Source organism: Euprymna scolopes, chromosome 35 (assembly GCF_053919585.1).
Source record: "Euprymna scolopes isolate OS-2025 chromosome 35, ASM5391958v1, whole genome shotgun sequence".
Classification (NCBI taxonomy): Eukaryota; Metazoa; Mollusca; class Cephalopoda; order Sepiida; family Sepiolidae; genus Euprymna; species Euprymna scolopes.
Window position 1 is genome coordinate 15,003,660 of NC_136516.1, and position 18,480 is coordinate 15,022,139.

The 18,480-nt window shown below is 32.0% G+C and overlaps 1 protein-coding gene across 2 annotated transcripts in view; it reads left to right on the forward strand.

Annotated features, from left to right (window-relative positions):
- Positions 1 to 18,480, forward strand: part of LOC145259702 (translation factor Guf1, mitochondrial-like) — a 63,087-nt gene that overhangs the window by 31,042 nt on the left and 13,565 nt on the right. For both annotated transcript variants that reach the window (XM_080117375.1, XM_080117376.1), the window contains exons 9-13: positions 1,123 to 1,213; positions 3,402 to 3,531; positions 5,519 to 5,628; positions 8,711 to 8,838; positions 15,230 to 15,300. In XM_080117375.1, the coding sequence (XP_079973501.1) occupies positions 1,123 to 1,213; positions 3,402 to 3,531; positions 5,519 to 5,628; positions 8,711 to 8,838; positions 15,230 to 15,300 (530 nt within the window). The remainder of the gene's footprint in view (positions 1 to 1,122; positions 1,214 to 3,401; positions 3,532 to 5,518; positions 5,629 to 8,710; positions 8,839 to 15,229; positions 15,301 to 18,480) is intronic.

Here is an 18,480-nt window from a genome sequence, read left to right on the forward strand (position 1 = left end):
ATGACCTCTCTCAACACCAAAGCCAGGCTGATCGCCACCATTCTGTATGCTCTTGCCAGCGCTTGTGGAAAAGGCATACCCATAGTTCCGAATCCGTATCGAGATGGCGCTTCAGACTGAAGGCAGCTATATTGAATAGATATCAGCTCTACTACATAATCAAGTTATCTGAACTGATTTTTTTCAATAAAAGTTTAAAAATAAAGCTGTATTGTTTTCTTTAGGGCAACAAATTTATCGTTTCACCCTATATTGTCAACTGTCACAAAACCTGGTACAGGGAAACCTTAGACACTCGTGTAGTAGACAGATTCAAGTTTCTCTCCTAACTAAATGTGTTGACATATGAGGAGTGTAGTATTTATGAAACTTTTTTGCAATAGTATAATATACCCACTTTCTTTTCTCTTTTAATTATTTATGTTATTTGTTTCCTCCCACTACTTCTCTTATTATTCTTAACCTTTATTTATGCTATTTGCCCTTCCTCCTACCATCTAAAGCAGGGTGTCCTGAACTTTAGAACTCCATGAGCAGGGCAAAGGTTTTTCACAGAGCACTAACAAGATAATTTCTAAAATATATATAAAAAACATTAATTTCAAATTTTAACACTAACTAATGATAATGTTTACAACCATTTTTTGTTTTTGATTAATTGTTGCATTTATTTTAATCTCTTTTTCATGAACCATCCTGAAACTCTTTACACCGGAAGTTATATATCATATCTACTTCCTGTAAAGAAAAGATCAATAATTAAATCTTTGTAGCCATTTAATTTTTCCATATTTTGTCCTCTTTAAGAAGGGGCTTCTGGAGCCTCTCAACCTCACTCACGAACCCCAGGGGTCCGTGGAGCCTACTTTGGGAAACCCTGATCTAAAGTATTATATACAGCTTATATTTTGTATCTTAGCATATTGATATATTAGTTTTTATTAGTAAAGGAATAGGGAGCTTCTACCCATAGGTTTATCAGTCCTCTTACTATCAACCATAACACTGAATAAATTAAATGACATGAAACTTTACTATGAGGATTGAGTATCTTGATATTTCGTATCTTAGATTGATTACATTGAAGCATCAATTTAATTGTGCAACTGTTTTGTATTTTAGGCGATAAGATAACGTCCTTTGCAACACAGAAGAATTACGAGGTTCAAGAAATTGGAATTATGCATCCCGAGCAAATCCCAAAAGAAAAACTGTGAGTTTTTAAGTTTCTTTATTTTAAAAATATATTATTATTATTATTGGCTGTATTTTACCTGCGTGGTTTTACTTTAAATTTTATGCTTCAAAATGTTTGAGACGTGGATTGATGGCTTATATTGATGACTAATATTATTTGGATTATTCGGATTTCTATTCTCATCTTGATTGTTATTATCACAGTGTTTCAGCCAATGTAAACTCTGACCTTCTTCAGGTGTGTTTTGTCAAACTCACCAATCTAAGCTGGTGTATCTACCACTGATCGTTCATTCTTAGACAGGGTCCAAAAAAGTCTCAAATCTAATAGGTCCTGCACTATCAGCCAAGCTCCAACCTCTGTCCCATCGCATCCCTGTGCCTGTTTTACAAGTACTTTGATAGAATGTGCTCTGATGAACTCATAGAGTTTATATCTCCCTTGACATACATATTCCCGATAAACCCAACATTCTACCTCTTCACTAGTGAGGTGCTTAAATACCAGAGAGTCTCCTACTCTAATGTTTTTTTTTTTTGGGGGACTGCTAAACATTGGAATTCCCTCTCTGTTTCGTGCTTCCCTGACTACAGTAAACTGCAGAAGTTTAAATGTAATGTGAACAGGCATCTTGCTGCTAAACTTCCCACATCATTCTCTGTAGACTAAATTCCAGTTAGTAACCCCTCATGTCCAACTGGCAATACCCCTTGTGTGTGGTGAAAAAGAATTTAAAAATAAAAACACCTTGAGAACCTGCACAGAATTTGAAACTGTCCATCCCACCCTTCAATCTATTCCACGGAGGCTAGATTGTTCTTGCTCTGTTAGCCATAACTGAATACGTATCTTATTTAAAAAAAAAATGTTATTTTTAGTTATATTGACTGTCACTTAGAATAATCCAAATTATCAATCATCATCAGTGTTAAAGTCCTTAGATGCCAGAAAGCCTTCTACTCTAATAATTTCTACCTTTGGGCTGGTAAACTTTGGAATTCCCTCCTTGTTTCCTACTTTCCTAGCATACTAAAGTTTAAATTTTTTATGTTATTTTTAGTTATTATCATCTGTAGTAAGGATTGAACCTCAAACCCCAAAAAAGAATAATCTAAATAGTACAAATCTTTCCGTTGAACCTATCGGGAATTTTGAACTGAACACTGATTCTGTTCCCAATGGTTTCCAGGTTTGTTCCCAGTTTTGTATGACACAATCCTTGAAATGACCTGCTCAAAATATACTTATATTTTTAACTTGCTATCTTACCATAAAAAGCCATCATTTGCATTGTTTGTTGTTTATAGTTTAATACAGGGTGGAACGATAAAATTGTCGCCTTAGAAAAGACGACATGATTCCATTTCTGTTTGATGAAAACTAGTTTTCTTTTTTGTTGCAGACCATCTGCTACTTGGCCAGTTGTGTACAAACCCCAAGAGCGATAGGAGTCTTCTATGATGTCTAAAAGTGATACAATGTTCAACAAGCGAGATTGGAGATGTGCTGCTGTATCAATCCAAGTTATGACAACATGCTCTCTACCAATCCAAATTATGACAACAGGACCATTGCCAGTACCCTCAAAATGCAAATTCAGACAGTTCAACACTTTAGGGCACAGCTCAATGCATTGTACAACCTTTTCCGGCTACGGTTCACGGTTATGGTCTTAGGTGTGGTTTCAAGTAAGGGCCACATTATGCTACCTCATCTTTGGCAGCAGAACTTGGTGCTGGCACACAAGTCCAAAGAGACCCAGGCTTGGCTTTAGAAGGAGTGCTACGACTTTGCCCCCTTCTCTCGCTAGCTCCCACCTTCCCCGACCTGAATCCGCTGGACTACTTTATTTGGTCATATATCAAGAACACCACCAACATGACCTCCCACAACACCAAATTCAGCCTGATTGCCGCCATCCACCAAGTATTTGCCAAGCTCCCACCAGAGCTGGTGGAAAAAACATGTTTCCAGTTCTGGACCCATATCAAAACGGTGATTGAGGCTGAAGGCAGCTACATTGAATAGATGTCAGCTCTACTACATAATCAAGTTACCTGAATTGATTTTTTTCAATAAAATTTTTAAAATAAAGCTGTAGTGTTTTTCTTTAGGGCGACAATTTTATTGTTCCACCTTGTAATTATTATTTCATTTGTTGCTTTTATTTTACAAGTTTTTGTTTTTGTTTTTTTTCTTTCAGTTATGCAGGTCAGGTCGGTTATATGATTGCCAACATTCGAGACATAAAAGAGGCTCGGATGGGTGATACATTTCACCATCTTAACCAACCTGTCGAACCTCTGGAAGGATTCAAGCCAGCAAAACCAATGGTAATTATGTGAAAGCAAAAACATCATCATCATTGTCCAGTCTATATGCTGGCATGTGTTAAATGACTTTTAGAAATTGACTTAGAAACTAACCTATCTCTGGTCAGGTCTTTATTTATCCCTCTTTCTCTCAATTCTGTTATCATTTCCTCCCATGTTCTCCTTGGCCTTCATTTTTCAACTGACCCTGCTGAAATTGAAAGAAATCCTTATTCTACACATAAATCATAAAGATAATTGTTTGTAATGAAAATTTGCTTCACTCAAAATAAGAATTTTTTTGGTATTCAATAATGAAATTCATTTTTTTTAAACATTTTCATCTCCAACCATTAATTGTCTGCAAATAACGGTTCAATGAGTATGGTAAATTGCAGATTTCACACCTGCAAGAATTGGGTATTAACCAATCGATTGAATTATTTTGAAATTGTCAAACAGTTTCGTGACAAGTTGGAGTATTCTAAGAACTTGGTGGACATTTTCTTTCTAGGCCGTTGTGTCTGCACATTACTTCCCAAAAAATTAAAAATTACTGTTGCCATATGGACTAAAAGAAATCCTTATTCCAGATATAAATGATAACAATAATTATTTGTAAGGAAAATTTTGTTTTGCTCCCTGCCCCCCAATTTTTTTTTTTTGTTGAACGACAAAATCCATCTTTTGAACATTCCTATCTCCAACCATCAATTGACTGCGAATAACGGTTCAGTGCACATGATTTCACGCCTCCAAGAACTAACACTTGGCAATCCATTGAATCATTTCAAAATTGTCAGAGAGTCTCATGACAAGTTGGAATATTTTTTATTTCTTCAGTCTACATAAAATCATTGTCATAAGCATCATTTACAAGACTTCTTGGACACATTCTAAAGAACTCAGCAACCATTTTCTTTCTAGAACGTTGTGTCTACACATGACCAATCAAACATCATATATGAAAAAAAAAAAAAATTAACTCTAATAATCATAATAAACTAATACGAAATCAATAACTTTTATAAAACGAAACATGTGTAAGTCATAACATTAAATGGAAGATTTTCAACAGTTAATAATCGACTTGTTTTCAAATGTTTTCAGATATTTAGGATTAAAGGAAACAAAAGCAATACCTTTTAAAATGAAACAAAAATATTAATTTAAAAGTTCCTGCATTTCATTTGTTTCATGTATACACATTTTAATTATGTTTTCTACCAAATTTACAAATTACGATTTAGTACGCGTAGATTTCACACTTCCAAGAATTGGCTATTAAGCGACACTTGGCAATCTGTTAAATCATTTTGAAAATGTCAGCCAGCTTCATGACAAGTTAGAATATTGTTATTTCTTCAGTCTGAATGAAATCATTGTCATAAGCATCATTTACAAGACTTCTTGGACGCATTCTAAAGAACTCAACGAACATTTTCTTTCTAGGATGTTGTGTCTACACATTACCAAAACCATTTTAGAATTTCTAAATATTCAATAATATACATGAATACTGACCCAACGGTCACAGGTGGTCTAGTACCTGCATATAATCTTATTGTAAATTTTTGTACTGTGTGTGTGTGTGTGTGTGTGTGTGTGTGTGTGTGTGTGTGTGACACGGTTTGTCTCAGCCTACAGGCAATCCACCCAGGCAAGTTAGGTACCGAACTGAAGCTTTTGACCCAGCGGATGTTTATATCCATGTTTGGTGTATGGAAATGCAAAAAAAAAAAAAAAAAAAATGCAAAAAAATAACGATTTACTAAACAATGTTTTATTTACTGGATATTTTTCTGGTACAAGGACAGCTGGGCAAACTTGGGTTCTTGTGTAATTAAAAGTTGTATTATTATTTCATTAGCGCGGTAGAGTTAAGAATTGGATTTATGGCATAAAACATATTGAGAAGGGGAGGGAGTGAGGGAAGTATTAATTCTCTATACGAATCAAAGAATTCGTTCACTTTCACTGATATTTTTTAAAAATTATATTTTGACAGGTTTTTGCCGGTGTTTTCCCAGCTGATCAATCTGAATATGATAATTTACGGAAGGCACTAGAAAAACTGACGCTGAATGATTCCAGTGTGTCCGTCGACATGGATAGCAGGTGAGGATCTATTTCTTGTCGTAAAGTCGGAACCTGGGACTGGCCTTAGCCTATTAAAATCAAACAAACAAGGATGAACTGTACAGCGCATTCTGCTTAGCCCATTAAAAAATTAATGATTAAATATACACAGCAATCTGTTCAAGCAGCCCCTATTAAAAAAGGTTTAAATATACAGGGTGGTCAATTAAACCCATTAAAAAAGTAATGGTTAAATACATCAGATAGCATGCTTGAGAAAGGGGGAAGTGAAAAAAGAAAGACTAAGCAATTTAGTTCTTCACTATTACCTACTTATGCGGTGCCTTCAATAAGTTTCCAGACTTTTTTGTATAGGCATTTAAAATTGTCGTAGACTCTTGAAAATTCACTATATTATTATTATACATCTTATGAGATGACTGACCAATTTTTATGATTTTATGTTCAAATGAACAGCTACAGCAACAATTGGAATACATCCTACTAAAGCCTGATTGTCACAACTGGTGAATTTCAAAAATGGAATATGGACATGAGGACACTTAAGAAGAATGATATGCAATACAATTCTGTTTAAACTTGGAAAAAAATGCCACAGAAACGTATAGAATGCTTCAGACAGCTTTTGAACCATCTTGCATAAATTGAGCATCAATTTTTGAGTTGCATAAGAGATTCAATGAATGCAGGGAGTCTATGAGGGATGATGAGAGGTGTGGGAGGAGTAGGGAAGTCAGAACACCAGAGTTGATTGGCCAGATAAAGAATTTCATGGATAAGGACCGTCGTGTGTCTATAGTTTGATGTCAGTGTAGAAACTGTACACACAGTTATTCGTGAGGAACTGAAGATGTAGATTTGGGCAAAGTTTGTCCCAAGGGTGCTCAGAGAAGATCAGAAAGAAAGACGTCATGGGCATCAAGACAGTTCCTCACCCTTGCTCCCTATGACTTTTGGTTATTCTCTAAGCGCAAGGAAAACCTTAGAGGTTGTCATTATGAAACAATTAAGGAGATGAAAGAGGTTGTGACAAGGGTTATTGACACGCTCACACAAGAAGACTTTCGTGGGGCCTTCCAGAATTTGTTGGAACAGTACGACAAGTGCATTGCAGCCGGGGGAGATTACTTCGAAGGGGACTAGAGTTTCATGTGTGTACTATCAATAAAAGTGCCCATACAAAAAAGTCTGGAAACTTATTGCAGGCACCTTGTATCTCCGTTCTATCTAAGAAAGAAAAAGGGGTGCTTCTTCATTATAATAGCGAAATTCCAAATATTGAATTTAAAATAAAACCAATGATGTCTACTTCATTGTCATGTGGCAGTAATGAAGATATCCAAAAATTACGAAAAACGATTAGGTAGAAAAATAATTATTAATGAAAATAGTTTTCAAAGGCAGTTAACGAAAGTTGAGTTTTGCTAAGATTTTTTAAAGTTTTCAGAAAATATTTACCTCCCTTGATATGATTCAATTTCACCATTTTCTTTTTTTCTTTTTTAGCAAAACTCAACTTTTACTAATTATTTTCGAAAACTATTTTAATTAATAATTATTTTTTACCTTATTGTTTTTCGTAATTTTTGGGATATATTCATTACTGTGACATGACACTTAAGTAGTTTTACTTGAAATTCAACATTTTGATTTTTGAAACCTCATAAAAAATGTGCATGTCTGCATGTATTTAATAGTTTCACCATTATCTACTTTCCCCGTGGGTCAATCAATGAGGAAGCTGTATTTAGTAACAGAGTTTGTGAGTTCAAATCTTATCCTGGGAAAAATTATTTTTACTCTGATTTTGTCCCAAAGTAAATTTAAATATTCCAAATTACATTATATTAGCTAATTGCTTATTTTTACATTTGTTTTTTTTTTTGTAATCTACAAAATTCTGATCAATGCCAGGTAGCCCTGCTAATTTAATATAGCTATTTAATATAAAATATTTCAAGCCATCAGTTTTCTGTTTTCATAATATGGGGCCGAATTTGTATGCTTTATACCTAACATTATCCACAAAAACACCATATACTGTTTTATTGTTTACTAGAATGCCATCCGGGGTTGCCCAGTCATAAAATATGCTTAAATATAATATTTTAATTTATACAGATTTTGTATTTATTATAGAGCCAATTCTTTATTAATTATTATATTGTACCCAATATATAGATGCGATTTAAAGAGTTAAAAAATGTGACTTAAGTGCCATCAATTAGAATCGAAACCCAAACATATAGCTCTCCAGCATTATTCGTTACCATCTGAGCTAAGTTCGTACGCATATCAAAACTTTAAAAATTAATGTAGTTAAATATATAACTGTATATTTGTGTACATGTAGAAATAATACATTTACTTGACTTATGCCTGCCAAGTTCCAATTTTTCAATTTTAACCTGTTAGCAGCTATTTTTATCGACTAAAAACTAAATCAAGTTTGTTCCACATGTCGAAATCACTACATATCAAGTTTCATGTCTGAAGTCCAAAAATTGACAGAATAGTTTGATAGTAACCATTCCACACACTTGCACACACACAGAGACAAGGTCACTTTCATATATATATATATATATATATATATATATGTTTGATCCCCCCCAACAAACAAAGGATGGATTGGACCAAGTAATTCATTCCCATTTGTTTGTTTGCACTTTTCTCAATAATCATGTCTTGGATTTTAAAAAAATTTTGCACAAACATTAGTCGTGGTGAAAGTAAATTTTTGCCTGAACGGATTTTCCAAAATAATTCTAGTTGCCCTCCTAGGGGGTTATTATAGGGGTAAAATTGCCTCCAGATCGTTCATACGTTCATTTGTTTACACTTTTCTCAATAACTACGCCTTGGATTTAAAAAAAATTTGCACAAACATTAGTCATGGTGAAAGTAAATTTTTCATTCGTGGAGGGGGACCCCGCATGCTCAGCTTGTTTTATCCAGATTTCCTCGGTGCTGACACCTTTCTGCATTGTCATAGACTTATAAAATATAAAAATCTCATTTTTTTATTGATTTAAAAATAAAATTGTTTTTCCTTTTTTCTCTTTAGTCTCTAATATTTTTTTAACATACTTCTTATTAGTCCCGCTCTTGGACAAGGTTGGCGCTTAGGATTTCTTGGATTACTTCATATGGATGTCTTCAACCAACGCCTCGAACAAGAACATGATGTTGCTGCTATTATGACGGCACCAAACGTGCTTTATAAAGGTATGAGAATTTTGGATATATGGCCATGAAATTTAGCAACAAATTTGTTTGAAATATCCACCCGGGATGGAAAAGTACGAAAGTTGGCTATTTTGTGCGCATTTTTAGATTTCTGAAATAGGAAAGAATATTTTTTATTTTGCTTTGTTTTTTGATTTTAATTCTTCCCAGATAAAATATAAGTGGTTACTGTGGATTAGCAGCCAGATTTATAGGGGGCATGCTAAGTGGGGAGTTGAGCAGCGAGATGTTTACAATATATTTAAATCGCTGCATGTGAATATATATATATATATATATATATATATATATATATATATATATATATATATATATATATATTTATTTATTTATTTATTTATTTACGTGCATAAAATAAATAAATATGTCCCATAAAAAATAGTGGTGATCTATTCATATATATATGAATAACAAAAAGAGCTTATAGCTATTAAAAAAAGTTAGGGTAGCGAAAAAAATAAAAATAACAGCATTTCGATGTTGTTAATATTGCTAAAAAAAAAAAACGCCAACTACAAATCTTAAAATTATATGTATATATACTATCAGGGAAATTTGATGTTGCCCGGTATTGAATGAGAGTCAATGAATTTTCCATCCCATACTTTTATTGTCATTGAAATCAGTGAAACTACTCCATTTTTCAATTAAATCGATTGATTGCCTGTTCTAGTTGGAGACCCACTGCCTTCCCGCAGGGAATTAGTTCATAATACATTGTAGTCTTATATAGCAATGTAAAGAACCTACTGTTGATTTTATAAAATTATTTTTATATATAATGGCTTGGAGTAAATTTAAAATTCAACAGACAAGTATTATGGCTCAATTGTGCCCTGAACAGAAACATTCATTTCAAATGCACCCCTACTGTTGATTTTACATGTTGTGCCCTTCTGTTTGTGCGGCAATAAAACTTCTTGAATGCACTTGTGATGTTAGGTTTTATAAGGTGATAACTTTGTCCGTTCCATCTTTAATCGGATTTTTCGATTAATGATTTTCAATACTTATCAGAGGCATTTCAATACAAAAACCCATCTAAGAACACTCCCAGACACATAAAGTATGTTCGTGTGAAATTTCATAAAAATCGGCCCAGCTATTTGGGTGTCCATTGTGAATGAAGTCTCTCTCTCTCTCACTCACTCACTCACTCACACACACACACACACACACACACACACACACACACACACACACACTTTTTAAAAAATTGACTTCTAAACTAATCTATTTCCGATCGTTATCTATCCCTTTATATATATACTAGCATGGGTGCCCGGCGTTGCCCGGGTGTTTGGAGGTGTATGCTGAGCAAAAAAACGGGGGTGATTTTTTAAACTTTGACCCCTATTATGACCCCTGAAAATTTATTGTTTTGGGCTCAAATCAAGTTATTAAGTTAGATCCATGTCCACGGAAGCTATATCTAAAATTTCAAGTGTGTAGACCCAAAATTGTCGGAGAAGTTTGGTAGAGTTCTCAAAGCTCAAATCGTTGAACTTTGACCCCTTAATCGCCAAATTTCTGGCTAAAAACCGATCACATAGATTTTTCCAAATCTCAGTACCCTGTATATCAAATTTCGAGTCTGTAGACTAAAAATTGACAGAGTTATTTCGTAGGGAAATGTACACAGACACACACACACACACACACACACACACTTTCACTTTTATAGATATATAGATTTAAAATTTGAGTCTGACAGAATGACAAAATTATATTGCAAACCAATATGTTAAACAAACGAACTTCAAAGAGACAAATGAACACATAAGTAAAAACAATTTGTATTAGAAAACATTTATTATTCCACGTCTTTTTTTACAGACCTGACGACTGAGGTTCGCTCTTAATAAAAATTGTTTTTTATAGTCTTAATTTTGACTTCCTTTTTCATAAAAAACTAAAAAAAAATCAAGAAAGAAAAGAAATTTAATTTTATTTTTTCATTAATTTAGTTCATTAAACCTGTTTAGTTTTAATGAACCAATTTTTTTAAAGCCAACACTTTAGTTATTTTGAGAGCGTGCAACTGCACCCGAAAGGTTGATTAGGAAACTCCAAATCCTTTTATGACTCGAAAAAAAAAAAGGGCATTTTATCGGCTTAAATGATAAACTAATGTTAAATATTAGTATTTAATATAATGAGATATCAATCTACACAATTTGCCATCGATTCTGAAATAAAATGAAATCCTGACATTGTGATCATTTTTGCAGGTGTTATGTGCCAAATATTGAAATAAGAATGTTTAAATTCAATTATTGTAATTTAAGTCTTTAATTTTAAAGTCGATTTTATTTATAAAATATCTTTTTAGAAATCAATCTCAAAAACAATCTGAACAATAAATCTCTTTTGTTATGGCTAAGTTTTTGTCAAGGGTAGAAATTATAATAGACAAGTATTCATCCATGATGACATTTTACCGATTTCCTGGTTTACAGGTATTCTTGCTAAATTTCTTCGAAAGAATTGACATAAACAATACTTCAACTAAATACGTATATTTCATGCAATAATGACTTTTGTTTCTTCTGACTTTTCCTAAACTAAACATAAAACATCGGTTAGGGTTAGTTTAACATTCTGTAAAAGTACCTTCCGTTTTTTTGTTTTTTTTTTTGTACTTCTGCAGAGAAGGTAAAAAACCGATAAAAACTGGATATATTTTTCGTGTTTTTATTCAATTTAACATGTTTATTCAGCTCGAAAAGAATACAGTGTTTACCGATGTGTTGGAAAATTCAAGATGGCGTCTCACACATTCTTTAACACTGTAAGTTTGGGAAAAGGTGTTATAAATAAAAAACTATACAATATACTATTAAAAACCCGCCGAATATATGTCAACCTATGTCACGGTAACATATATTGAGCGAGTTTTTAACAGTATTTTAACCGTTTTTTTATTTATTACACCTTTTTCCAAACTTACCGTGTTAAAGAGAGAATCGGCCGCCATCTTGAATTTTCCAATACATCGGTAAACACTGTATGCTTTTCGAGCTGAATAAACATGTTAAATTGAATAAAAACACGAAAAATATATCCAGTTTGGTAGAAAAGTAATTTATCTTGCCTTTGATAACATTTATTTGTTATATATTTGTTTTTTGGCAACTTATTCGAATCTATATGTACAGTAATACAAACCCGAAATGAATTTAAGACCACGAGTAAAATGAGAAAATGAAGAAAATCACATTTACTGTGTGTGTTTACTGTTTATGTAAGTCAGCGGGTTTGGTTGCCATAACAACGTGACGGTAGTGAACGTGTGTGTGTGCGTGTGTGCGCGTTTCGTGTAGTTTAGTTTCGTATAATAGTTTCGTATTTTTTTATTTTGTAAATAACAAGTTATTAAAAAATTAAACCCTTCCAAGATGGACAATAAATAAAGCCATAATATTTTATGGTAAAGGTAAGAGCGTAGAAACGATTGTTTTTTAGGAGATGTGATTATTGGATTAACCAATCAGAAATCGTCTGTGGCACACACATCTCTGTTTTTATAGATATATATAGGTCGAGGTAATTAGTTAAAGAGATTTAATATAATGTGATATATAGATAGATAGATTAAATGTTAAATAGATTTTGTACATAGTACAGTTGAAATGATTAGAATATTTCCAATATGTAATAAGGTCGAGGTAATTAGTTAAAGAGATTTAATATAATGTGATATGCAAATGAGCATAAGTCATTCGATATGGGGGTGGTTTGTAGAATAGTATATAAAGAAATTAGGCAAAGATTCTTATGTCTCCTATAACAGAAACATCCTAAAATGGGTTCTAATGTTTCTCTACCAGGAGAGATCTACCCTCTTATCTCCTTTATATTTCGTTGATGATGGAGAGCTGTACACACAGACAGAAACACACGAACCCTATTACTTTATAAAAATATAGATATATATATACTAGCAGGGAGACCTGACATCACCTGGAATTGAATTATGATCAATGAATATTTCACGCTCCTATATTTTTATTGTCATCAAAATCCATGAAATCGCCTGGGAGGAAGCTTCACATGCGTCCTGCAGTAACAGTCCAAAATATATGTTATTCTACATTACAGAGAACCTACTGTTCCTTTATAAAATTATTTTATATAAACTTCTTACCAGTTAACAAAAAAAAAAACATTAAGAAATTTGCATGCGAGGTTTGAACCTACACACCACATCATGCCCCCCACCCCACCCCCCCAAAAAAACATAAATTTTCAAGTCTTATAAAATTCTTTGCAGCTAATGAAAAAAAATTAAGAAATTTATGTGCGGTGTTTGAACCTACAGACCACGTCATGCAAAAAAAAAGAACACACTATCAACTTACCCACAGTAGAATTTTTACGGCTTGTTGTTCTATTATTGCTGCAAAAAAAAAAAAAATGGCTTTACCGATGATGGATAAATTAAAATAAAGGATTTTGATTATCAATTATCGGTAATTATTGGGGGTTATTCTGAGACAAAACTTAACTAAGATCACTGTCAGACTTATATACTAAAGTTCTGTAAATTTTAAAGAATATATGTAGCCATTTCAGAGTCTACAAGGAATGAACTCACAGAGACAAAGTTGGATTTATATAATTGTAGATATATATATATATATATGTATGTATATATATAAATGAGATTTTCACAATAAGTTTATAAAATCATTATTTTCAATCAATTATGAGGAAAACATTTGAGAAAAAATACTGGTAAAGATCTATTTGTGTATCTTTTGTCAAAAATATATTCACTCTATAACTAAATATTTACAAATTTGAAAAGAATCGGAATCAGGAATTTAGAACAGAATTGGTAATTGTATCAAAATTAGGAAAAAGTAGGAATTGTACCATTACTAGTTTAGACATGAACTCCTATAGTGCAGAGAAGACTCAAACAAGTTGGCACATTCGTTTCTAAAATGATTTTGCCAAATAATTGAGCAATGTTCTGTGGAAGAGACATTGATAATTGATATTTTTATATTTGTCATTTTGTATTTATCATTTTCATTTTGTGAAATAAACATGAAAATCCTTAACATATTGGACATAAGGGACTACTATTTGGGACCATGTCTAACTAGGGAGTTGAGCAGAGAGATGTCTGTTTGTATTACATTTAAATTTCAATGTGTGAGTACAGTTAGGGAAGCAGGAAACAGGGAGGGAATTCCAAGGTTTAGCAGTTTGATGGAAGAAAGTATTTGAGTAGAAAGCTTTCAGCATTCTTAGTATCACCTGTAGTGAGGATTGAACCTTCAACCTCCAGAAGACTGTCATTTTGAATTGACTGTACTCAGTGCCTTTATCCGTTGTGTTATATCTTTGTAAATTGATTAAAGGTTTCAATTCGAAATTCTGTATGGAATGACATCTTGAGTTCGACATAAAGTTTAAAAAGATGCAGGTAAAGAAGTTGGAAGGTTTCATATAATTTAATTTTCATGAGAAGACCTTCATGCTAAACCTTATCTACAGGGGAACTATGTAAGGGGTCGAGAAGCAAGATGTCTGTTCACATTACATTTAAATTTTAACATGTTAATACAGTCAGGGAAGCAGGAAACAGGGAGGGAATTCCAAAGTGTAGCAATTTGAGGGAAGAAAATATTAGTGTAAGGCTTTCTGGCAGTGAAGCGGTGGAATTTGTTTGCTTGTCAGGTTAGTTGGGAGTATTTATTTTGAAGGCGCATAATGAGTACTTGGAGTTTTATCAGTTTGGCCAAGTCCAAGATAAAAAAACATGGCCGAAAAACTCCAAGATAAAAAAACATGGCCGACAAAGTCCAAAATAAAAAAACATGGCCGACAAAGTCCAAGATAAAAAAACATGGCCGACAAAGAATTAATAATGATTGCCAATAAAAGTTTAAGGTTCTTGTCCAGAATTGTTTCTATGTTAAAAAATAAAAATAAAGAAAAATATGTGTGATGTACGTACCCATAATGAAGCAAAAATATCACATTCCAAAAATCACATAAATTGATTGAATAGTTTTTTTTTTATAAAATCAAAGTATCCGAGGAGTGATTGTCTCATCCGCCATTTTGAAGAAAATCTCAAGAAACAAAGAGGTATAACTCAGCAATAATTCACACTTACTAGGTTTATGTTGTAATGCCTACGAATTTCCATTAATTGCTTAAAAATGATTTTATAAAAATAAAACTACTTGATCAGGTTACATGATTTTTGGAATATATTTTTGTTTTGTCACGGGTAAGTACATCATACTGATTTTTCTTTTTTTTTTTTGATATAGGAGGAATTCTGAACAAGAACAAACTTTAATAAAAATTGTATATATTTTTTTCAATTGTGACTCTAATTTATTTTCAGTAAAAATAATTGGTGCCAAAAATATAAAAAGTTATCGATCTGATATTGTCTCCGTAGTTAACCCTTGTCAGGTAAGTTTTCATAATTATTTAAGCCTATGATATTGCCCCCACCTCTAAATTTCACAATTTTTACTTTCTTTTTCTTTTTTCACATTAATCTTATTGATTAAAAAGAAAAATTGGTGCAAGTCTATAAATGGGCCACAAGTAATATTTGTTACTATAAGAATCTGAAAAAAATCTTTATAATGTATGTACTTGTCACTGCATGAAAATGTCATATTCCAAAAATTATGTAAATCGATCAAGTAGTTTTTTTTTTATTTAAGAAAATCAAATATTATCGGACGTATTATCGAAGTTTCGCCATTCCGCCATCTTGTTTGAGAGATAACGCCACTAACGACACCTAGCGGTATATAGGTCAACAAGGGCAGAACATGCAGACCATCGAATATTTTATCAATCAAAAAGGGTTTTCGACATTTACGAAAACAAAAAAAAAATAAAAATAGTCGATGGTCTGCCCTCCACGTTCTCTTTATTAAAAGAAGTCAATTTATTTATTTATTATCCCTAAAAATCGTAAAATTTGTTTTTCCTTGAAAAAAAAAAAAAAAATTGATTTTCTTCAAAAAAAAAAAACAAAAAAAAACTACTTGATTGATAAAATATTCGATGGTCTGCATGTTCTGCCCTTGTTGACCTATATATCCGCTAGGTGTCATTAGTGGTGTTATCTCTCAAACAAGATGGCGGGATGGCGAAACTTCGATAATACGTCTGATAATATTTGATTTTCTTAAATAAAAAAAAAACCTACTTGATCGATTTATGTAATTTTTGGAATATGACATTTTCATGCAGTGACAAGTACGTACCTTATAAAGATTTTTTTCAGATTCTTATAGTAACAAATATTACTTATGGCCCATTTATAGACTTGCACCGAAAAATTTTGCTAAAAATAATTTTTTATAACTTTTATCCTTGGGGATCAGTTTTTAATTATAACATTCTACTAAAGTGAACACTCACTTTGTAGCTGTTGCGGAAAAAAAAAATTATTTCTATCAACTTCAAAAATTGTTTTATTGAAATTCTAAAAATGCCAAAAGTTAGATCCGTTGAATTTTCAGATGGTGTTTTTACTTAGAACCAAAACGTGTTTTTTTATTTGTTTTGATACAAATAAAATTTGCATTCAATTTTTTTGTTTGAATTGAAAATTATTGGAAATATTTTTTCCAATGCTAAAAGAGGACATGACTGTGATATTCGTTTTCAGCATACCCAAAAATCTGTAAAAGTCATCGTTTTATAGGTGAGTCTTTAGTTGGAAAGGAGAGAGATAGGTAAATCTAGAGAGAGGAGAAAGTTAAACAAGTTCTTTTCGTAACTCCCTTTTTAGACGGGAATATTCCCCAGTCACATGAGAGAGTCGCCATTTTTTTTTCTTCAATGATGGCTACAAAGTGGGTGTTCAATTTAGTAGAACATTATAATTGAAAACTGATCCCGATGTGGTTAACAGGAAAAAAGTTTAAAAATAAAAAGGTGAAAATTGTGGAATTTAGAGATTGGGGATGAGCAATCTCGTAGACATCTGCCCATATTTGTATTATGTTTCTGAATTTTTGAGATGAGAATTGAATATCCATATTTAGATTCTTTGGACTACTGTTCTTATCTCAAGTGTTTTTTTTTTCTACAACGTTTCGGTCGATATAACCTCCGACCTTCTTTAGGTGTATCTTGCCAAACTTTAGAATCTTTCTGTCGAACTCTGGAATCTGAACGAAAATTTCAAACAGAACCCTGTATTTAATCTATAGGAGTAGTATGCTTTCGTTTCATCAAACATGACTGGGTAAAAGTTCTAAGTAATTTGCAATTGTATTTTGAGTGTCACCCTTACTGAGGATTGAACCTTTAACCTCCAGAAGAGTGTAACTTACAACTTAATATCCATGGTACAGTGGATAAAGTACTCGCTAAAATTCACACTTAAGTTAAATTCTTCTATCTTCAATCTATAGGATGAAGGTTCAATTCTCAGTGCAGACGATGCTCAAAATATAATTGCAAAATACTTGGGAAAGAAAACTCTTTATGATGTATGTACCTGTTACAGAACAAAGATGTCATATTCCAAAAATTACGTAAATTGATTAAGTAGTTTTCTTTTTAACTAAGAAAATCAAATTTTATAGGTAAACAAAAAGAGATTGTCTCACATCGCCATCTTAAAGAAACAGGGAAGATAACTCCACAATAACTCAAACTTACAAGATAAGCCTTATAATGCCTACGGTTTCCCATTAATTGCTTAAGATCATTTAGAAATGATTTTCTTTATAAAAATAAAACTGCTTGAGCAATTTACATGATTTTTTTTTTTGGAATATGATTTATTTGTTCTGTCATGGATATGTATATCATAAATTTTTTAAATGTATTTTTGTTTTTAATATAGGCAGAATTCTGAACAACCACTACTTTATTTTAAACAAAATGAATAAAAAAAAGGAAATAAACTTTCTAAAATAATTTTACTTACAAAACTTGATAATCAAAAACAAATAAAACAAACAAATATTTAGCAAAATAAAAAACATTGCTATTTATTCCCTCAACGCAATTTGTTAAACAAAAATTTTTTTATGTAGGGAAAGACCTGTTTTGATAAAAAGGCGAGGGAAGCTTATTAAATATTTATTTATAAATCTAAAAAATTATCTTAAAAGTACAGTTTTATCTACAAAACTTTCTAATCATAAGCAAATGAAGCAAACAAATATTAAAAAGAAAAACCTTGCGGAATGTGTAGTATCTGTTCTGATCCTACTCTTCATATTTTCTCTCACTCCTAATTTACAGAAATACCACTAAAATATTTACAAAAATATTGGCATTCTGTAGAATGTTATATTACTTGGTTTAAATTTGATTTTCATTAAAATTAATTTTTTTTTTTATGATGTCACACTAAACGTATACCTTTCAGCTGATAACATAATTAATATAGTGAAAATAAAATTGGCTCAAACATTTTATACTCAAATTTAATCTTTTGGTACTTGTCCAGAATTCCTCCTATATTAAAAAAAAAAAAAAAAAAAAGAAAGAAAAATCTGTATGATGATAAACCGAAAATAGCACATTCCCAAAATCATGTAAATCAAGTAGTTTTATTTTTAAATAAGAAAATCAAATTCTATGAATAATCTAAAAGCGTTTCTCTTGTTT